Source organism: Ursus maritimus, unplaced genomic scaffold, assembly GCF_017311325.1.
Source record: "Ursus maritimus isolate PB19 unplaced genomic scaffold, ASM1731132v1 scaffold_19, whole genome shotgun sequence".
NCBI classification, from domain to species: Eukaryota; Metazoa; Chordata; class Mammalia; order Carnivora; family Ursidae; genus Ursus; species Ursus maritimus.
Window position 1 is genome coordinate 40,807,593 of NW_024424341.1, and position 8,009 is coordinate 40,815,601.

The 8,009-nt window shown below is 46.5% G+C and overlaps 1 protein-coding gene across 1 annotated transcript in view; it reads right to left on the reverse strand.

The window, feature by feature from the left end:
* Nucleotides 1-6,556, reverse strand: part of NLRP13 (NLR family pyrin domain containing 13) — a 27,476-nt gene extending 20,920 nt beyond the window's left edge. The window contains exon 1 of the mRNA XM_008709954.1: nucleotides 6,256-6,556. Coding sequence (XP_008708176.1) covers nucleotides 6,256-6,556 — 301 coding nt within the window. The remainder of the gene's footprint in view (nucleotides 1-6,255) is intronic.
* Nucleotides 6,557-8,009: the final 1,453 nt, after the last annotated feature.

Sequence of the window (8,009 nt, forward strand, 5' to 3'; positions counted from 1 at the left end):
GATACAGACATAGTGAAGAGAAGGGCCATATGCACCCCAATGTTCATAGCAGCATTGTCCACAATAGCTAAATCGTGGAAGGAGCTGAGATGCCCTTCAACAGATGACTGGATTAAGAAGTTGTGGTCCATATATACAATGGAATATTACTCAGCTATCAGAAAGAACGAATTCTCAACATTTGCTGCAACATGGACGGCACTGGAGGAGATAATGCTAAGTGAAATAAGTCAAGCAGAGAAAGACAATTATCATACGGTTTCACTCATTTATGGAACATAAGAACTAGGAAGATCGGTAGGAGAAGGAAGGGAAGAATGAAGGGGGGTAAACAGAAGGGAATGAAGCATGAGAGACTGTGGACTCTGGGAAACAAACTGAGGGCTTCAGAGGGGAGGGGGGTGGGGGAATGGGATAGGCTGGTGATGGGTAGTAAGGAGGGCACATATTGCATGGAGCACTGGGTGTTATATGCAAATAATGAATCATGGAACACTGCATCAAAAACTGGGGATGTACTCTATGGTGACTAATACAACAAAATAAAATTATAAATAAATAAATAAATATTTTTTAAAAATCACAAGTTATCAACATTCATCAACACTGGGCCCTAGAGGACATTGGAACACCAGAAACATTGAGGGAGAAGGTTTCTCAAACTGGACAATTACACCCAAGCCATTCAACACCGGTGCACTAGGGAAATTACCAGCAAGCTCTCAAACAGATTTCCTCATACTGACTTTTCTAAGTTATCACAAAATGGGTCCCCGGAAGCAGTGGTGAGAAAGACAGACGGACGTAGAAGCTAGGCAAAGAGGGGACATCTGAGAGCAGAAAACGGAATTTGAGATTAAATCAAGTCCTGGGATGGGAAATACGTGGCAACTGATACCGACTCGGGAAGGATGTGCAGCTCCAGGTAACTATCTAGAAATAGTGACGAGGGAGCGGATGGATTCCTTGTTATACCCGATGACATTATACTTCTCAAAGAATTTGGAGAGGATAATTGCATGGAAAGTTTAAAAAGGAATTGTTAACTCAAAAACAGGCAATGATTCCCCCAAGGAGGCATGTGTAGTGAGCTGAACAGTGACCCCCTCCCAAATAGATATGCCCACATCCTCATGCCCGGAACCTTGTGCAGCAAATGTAAGGACCTTGAGGAGAGGAACTGTCCTGGAGTCAAATGTATTCTCCCAAGAGACTGAGTTCTGACCCACAACAGGAGATGGCCATGTGGCTACAGAGGCCGAAGTTGGAGGGATGTGGCCACAAACCCAGGAATGCCACCAGAAGCCGGATAAACAAGGATGAGGCTCCCCGCGGACCCCAGGAGGAAGCATGACCCTGCTGACACCTTCATTTTGGACTAATCCAGAACGGTGAGGGAGTAAATGTCTGTTATTTCGGCCAGTTTGTGGAAATTTATCATGGCAGCCCTAGGGAAAAAAGAATAGCATATATTCCTGATGTATCATGTGGCTCAGCACTGATTTATATCCATGACACTGAGTGCTGATTGCGCCACGAAAATAATTGGAGAGGTATTTAGCTTCCCTGAAAATGGATTGAAAAACCAAGAGGTCGCTGTGGATATTAATCCCTTTTGAGCACAGAGATAGTGAAAGTGGCAGCCAAGGGTGGCATATAGTTGCTTCTACAGAATAGAACTCAATGGTTGAGCAATGGATCGACGTTTTTTACTACAAGTTTTAGGTTTCCGTGATTCATTCTGGATTATAACACCAGCACATATATTTAAAACCAAACCCATTCCATAGCTGCATGTATTACTTTGTCAACACGAAAATCTCTGTCACCTGGTACAAAAAGAAAATGCCGTTACCTATTAACGCAACAAAATTACAAAGTCCAGAAACAGACACTGGTATCTAAGAACAGAGAATGGAGTCAGAGAAACTATCCAGTTTACAGCAACTTATTATTCAGCGAGCAGCAGTGCAAGAACAGGTCGGGAATGGTATCATTTCCTACAAGCTATAAATAGAAGGACATTTCAGAGGTGGTGGCAGTTACAGACCCAATAAATGGATGCCCCATCAAGCAAGTTAGCCATGAGCACCATAAAGGAGGATACGAACCTCCTTCTTCTTCTGGCATCTCTGCTGCTTCTTGGTTTGGATCTTGGGGTTCCCATGACTGTGCCATTTCTGAAACAAACAGTGACAGGGGGATAGTGAGATACCCACGCTGAAAACGGCCAGTGATGGATGCTCTCCACAGAGCCAAGTATTGCTGGCAAGCTGGAGACTGAACAGACAAAGGAATCCCATCCTCCAGCTCCATCAGCTGCAGTACTTTGGACCCAGGCACCCCTGTCAGGAGCGCTCTCTGCCCACACGCACAGGGCTCACTGCCTCACCTCCAAGTCTTGGCTCAAATTTTAGCTCGACGGTGCTGGGCAGTCCTGATTAGTACTGTCCCTGATCCCTACAGCACCCCCGAGACTCTCCCCATTCACCTTTCTCTCTCTCCATTGCATTTGCCACCTCCTAACACACCATGTAGTGTACGTATTTCTTACGTTCAGTACCTCTCTTCACCCCACTGAACGAGGGACACAAATGGCTAGCCTCTGTTGGCTCACTTGCCCCAAGGATGCAGAACAACGCCCAGCGCATAGAAACCACTCTACTGTTTCTGGATACCAGAATACCATAGGAATAAAAGCACCAAGAACTGGGTTCTAACTTGAGCCTCGCTCTATGTAATTTCACAAAACCTCTCTGAATGCCCCGTTCCTCATGAGCTAAAGCGCCCCTTCCAAGTCGAACTCACGCAGCAGAAACTCCTATTCCACTACCCGAGGCTCAGCGGCTGTGAGCTAATGCCCCGTAAGGGATAACAGCTCTAACGGAGACGTGGCTCTAACGTTTCTAAGTCCACTGGTTGTCAAGGTTCGCAGGACTCGATCTGGGTAGCCAGCTGGGTCCCGGGCTTCCTCCTCATGCCCCACGGTCCTTTGAAGAACTACCACCTGTCATTCTCCACTATGGCGAGCTTGGCCAAAAAAACCACCAGTTCTGTGGAGACCCACAGAGCCTACCTGTGGGGTCTGTCCGGGGTTAGGTCAGCTCTCCCAGCAGCAAGGAACCTGAATGGGAAATCTTATGAGCATGGCGCAGTGAGCTAAGATCATCCCTCATCCCTGGCTCCGTTTATCAGCTGCACGACACACTGCATTCCTCTGTGGCACATTAACCCGGTGATGCAATCCCTCCAGACTATAGCCTCGCTGCCACAATCCATACTTATGTACATTACTCTCAAGGCTCTAGATCCAGCTGGGGCCACCTACAAAAAGAGCCAACACAACAACCTAGAATTTAAGTCCAATTCCTTTAAAAAAAAAAAATCCCAATTCTGACTTCCCTTTGTCTGCCTAGGAAAGCCTGTTGAATGACAGATTCGCCAACCCAAAATCTGTTGAAATAGTCTTGGGTAGGGTGGAAGGTATGTGCCATGAAATGACAAAGACATTCCCAGTTCTGATACTGCCCATCTGGCATCGTCTCAAACTAGCAGCTGGAATCCAGAAAAACCCACCCCGAAGATAAACGAATGTGTGAGAACTTCCCCAGCATCTAAACATTTCCTCCTAGAAACTCAGACGTAGGTACAGATGGCCGGGTTTTCAAGAAGAGAGAACAGGGGCCCAGTGTGAGTCATTTGCTCACGGTTACAGCTGGTTAAGCAGACCAGGCTTTGAATCCGGGCACTCTGACACCAAACCTGAGCTCCTAAACCCAGGGCCCCCCAAAGATAGCAGACATGTGCCCGCAGACACACAGGCATTCACATACCCACAACACAGCATCGTTCAAGCACAGAGACTCTCGTCGTGCCACATTTCCTAGGAGATGGAACCAAGGGGGAAGTAGAAGCTGTCCTGACCCCTGGACCTTTACGTCATCACACACATCGCCAGGGAGATGATGTGGTCTAGGGCTTTTTCCCCCCTGACGAGGTATCCTCACGTGCCACGCCCCCTCAGAAGGCCAAGTGGGAACCAAATAAGGACCAGAAGAACGGGCTCCTTCAGTGTGCCACATCTGGCTCTGCGGCTTCGTACAGGACCGGCGGCCAGAAAGGAGGTTCTTCCTTTAATGGCATTTTCCTCCATGCAAACGCCTCTCTCTGGGATCACCAGTCTAAAACAGGATTTAAGGATTCTAGGCTCCATTCTCCAGCTCTCCGCTCAATACCTGCCTGTTCTACACAAGAGAAAATGAGGGGTTTCAAATGAAGGGGGACGAGGGGGGGAAGGGAACAGAGGAAGGGGGGGGTGGACAGGGAAATCGAGTCCCTACCCAGCCTCCTGCCTGCCAGGAGATACACAGAGCCTGCAATTCCAGGACTCAGAGTCTCCAGGGTGGGAGCTCTCATGTGGCCAGCGCCCACCCCTACTGCTTAGAACTCATGCCTTCATTTTGGGGCAAGAGATGCCATATACGGTCAAGTACAGAGCCTCTGAAGACCCACTACTTGGGTTCAAGTCACCAGCTCTGTGACCTTGGGCAACTCACTTGAGCTCTGGACCCAGTTTCCTTGTCTACAAAACTGGAAAACAGTCTTCACTCAGAAGGAGGTCCTAAGTCCAAATTCACAGGAGGCATTGGGATCAAGGCCCGGCTCCTAACAGGTACCAGCAAAAGTTAGAGCATTTTGCACGGGTCTCAGAGACAGCTGGTTCTGCCCTCCGGTGGCCCTCCAAGGCTCGCTGCAGAGAGAAAACTAGATAAAACCACGTGGGTTTTTATTTTGTAGGAAAATGGGATCAGCGATACCTGCGGGAAAATGATAGAAACAAAAATAATCGCACAGTTCCACACTTGCTAACTGGTTATGCAACACATCGGCGCTACGCTCAAGACCACACGGTCCGACAGCACAGCAGGCAGCGAGCGAGCTACCGCCTGAGACTACGGACACAGCACGCACTTGACCTTGGGGGGGGGGAAGCCTGATGTTTCCTTGCGGGTGTGGGAAGGTTATGGGAAGTGGAAAGAGCCACCTAAAATCAGACAGTAAACAGAAGGGGGAATGAACCACAAGAGACTGTGGACTCTGGGAAACAAACTGAGGGCTTCAGAGGGGAGAGGGGTGGGGAATGGGATAGACTGGTGATGGGTAGTAAGGAGGGCACGTACTGCATGGTGCACTGGGTGTTATATGCAACTAATGAATCATCGAGCTTTACATCAGAAACCAGGGATGTACTGTATGGTGACTAACATAACAATAAAAAATTATTATAAAAAAATAAAAATAAAATCAGACAGTAAGTTCTGGGTGGGCGTGGCTCGTGCTAGGGTAGGGGTAGATGTTTGAGGCGTGTGTATGCGTGTGTACATGCTGTATTTTCCTTCACGGCCTGGCTCAGCTGGGTGCAGAGTTCTTGTTTTGTTGGCGTTTACCTAGTGTTTCCTTTGTAGGAAAACAGATCCTGTGTAAGCAAACATGAAATTCCGGTTATACTCAAATCACTCCCTCATACTGCAGCTGCATTGGAAGAAATCTGTATTTTCTTTTTTTTTTAATAATAATTTTTTATTATATTATGTTAGTCACCATACAGTACATCCCTGGTTTCTGATGCAAAGTTCGATGATTCATTAGTTGTGTATAACACCCAGTGCACCATGCAGTACGTGCCCTCCTTACTACCCATCACCAGCCTATCCCATTCCCCCACCCCCCTCCCCTCTGAACCCCTTGGTTTCTCAGAGTCCATAGTCTCTCATGCTTCATTCCCCCTTCTGATTACCCCCCTTCTTTTTTTTCTTTTAATGTAAATTCAGCTAGCCGGCCTCTAGTACATCATTAGTTTCAGATGTAGTGTTCAATAAGTTATCACTTGTGAATAACACCCAGCATTCATCACATCATGTGCCCTCCTTAGTGCCCAGTTACCCCGTCCCCCCATCCACTCCCCTCCAGGAGGAGAGCTGTATTTTCAAAAGAAGGTTTGCAACACAACTGAGTGTACCTCTCCACACAACTGAGGGAGTCACCGTTCCCCTCCCCCCCCCAGGCTAGAGCTCCGGATCTTTGTAGCCTTTCCACCGCTACCTGAAACTTTCATAGCCCAGCAGGGAGATTCTTTCGTAGGGGTAGCTAGGAATTGGGTAGGCCCCCAAAAAAATCCAGCAACAATCTCCTTGTTCCCATGAGCACCAGGCACATGCTCGTCTGTCCCTCCCTCCCTCCCGTGAACCCACTCACCGTTCAGCCTTGCTCTAACTTCCACACACAATGGAGTCAGATTCATGTTCTCGAAGATGCTGAGGGTCACTTCCCATATCTGCTTTTCTGAGAAGTATTCACTCAACAAACTTAACAGATTAATGGGATCACTGGCTTTCAAGTTTGCCCAGGGGATCTTCTGGAAGTTCTCCAGCAGCAGCTCTGGGGCCTGGAGGCACAGCTTGAATTCCTCCAGCTGAGACCGATCCAGACCCATGAGGTAAGACAGCAGCTTATCATAGGGACCGTTGTCGAAATAAACATTCTCGCAGGAGCTCATCTTGCCCAACACTCAAGACTCCCAGCTTCGCCCAGGAACTCCTACACCCACAGAACGGAACCTGTAGAGAAGAGAGTTGAAACCGTGAGCCAGGATTTCAGCTCCTCCGAAACAAATCTACACACTTTTTCTACTTTCTCCCAGTACCACTTCCTGCTCTCTGTGTTTGTACACGTGTCTCTCTCACACGCTCTCTCTCTCTCTCTCCGGCGCAAGAATGTAAACTCCCTTGGGACAGAGACGGTGTCTGCTCTGGGTGCCCCACCGGAGCCTAGAGCTGGAGCTGGCACACCGAGAGGAAAGAGCAATACTGAACACTCATTCTCCACTACGATCGGTCACCCTCGTTGCATTCTCTAAGACACCAGTGACACACAGTGTGTCAGTCATCTCGACTGAATAAAAGTGACAATGAAATGCCATCGTTAAATTGCTATAAAGAAAAATAATGCCCTGCCCACCTAGGTTACATGTCCAGTAAAAATGTCCTTTAAAAATGAAGGTAAAATACAGAATCTTAACTATTCAGAACAGACTGATGGTTACCAGAGGGGATGTTGGGGGGGAACAGGTGACGGGTGTTAAGGACGGAACTTGTGATGAACACCAGGTGTTGTATGGAAGTGTGGAATCGCTATACTGCACACCTAAAACAAATGTCACACTGTATGTTAACTGGACTTTGGAAACATCTTTATTTTATCTTCATTTTTAAAGTTTTTATTCAATCAAACACTGAGTTGCCAGGGGCTGGTGAGCTGTGGGTCTAAAGTCACTAGCTCTCGGTTACATGACGAATAGTTCCGGGGACCTAGGGTACAGCATGGCAACCATGGTTAGTAGTGCGTACTTGAAATTCACCAAGAAAGTAGATCTCAAGTGTCCTCACCACACACGGAAAAGGTAACCATGTGAGGTGGGTGTGTTAACTAGCTTGATTGTGGGGATCATTTCACAATGAATATGTGTATTAAATCACCATGTTGTACATCTTTAAGAAAAATCACCTACAACTTAAATATATACAATATTTGTCCATCTTGCCTCAATAAAGCTGGAAATTTCAAAAAAAATTTTTTAAAGCAGACAGAATTCATTGCCAGCAAGTACAGACACACACACACACACCCCACCAAAAACTACCTAAAAACTTTTTCAGACAAAAATATGACAGAACATAAAGAGAGACACAGAAATGGTCAATGTGGGGATGACCATGCAAGAATATTAAACCTTAATAATATGTTGTATTATATTAAAATATATAATAAATAAAAAATATATATAAAATAAAATATAAATAAAATAAACAAAATACATAAATAAAATATTTATTTATTCATATATTAAGACACTAACATGTGGGGTAAAACAGAGGCGGTGACACAGGATGAGAGGAAGAAAGCTCAGCTGCTCCCTGATTCTCGTGTTGACCCCTCATGACATCATCTCA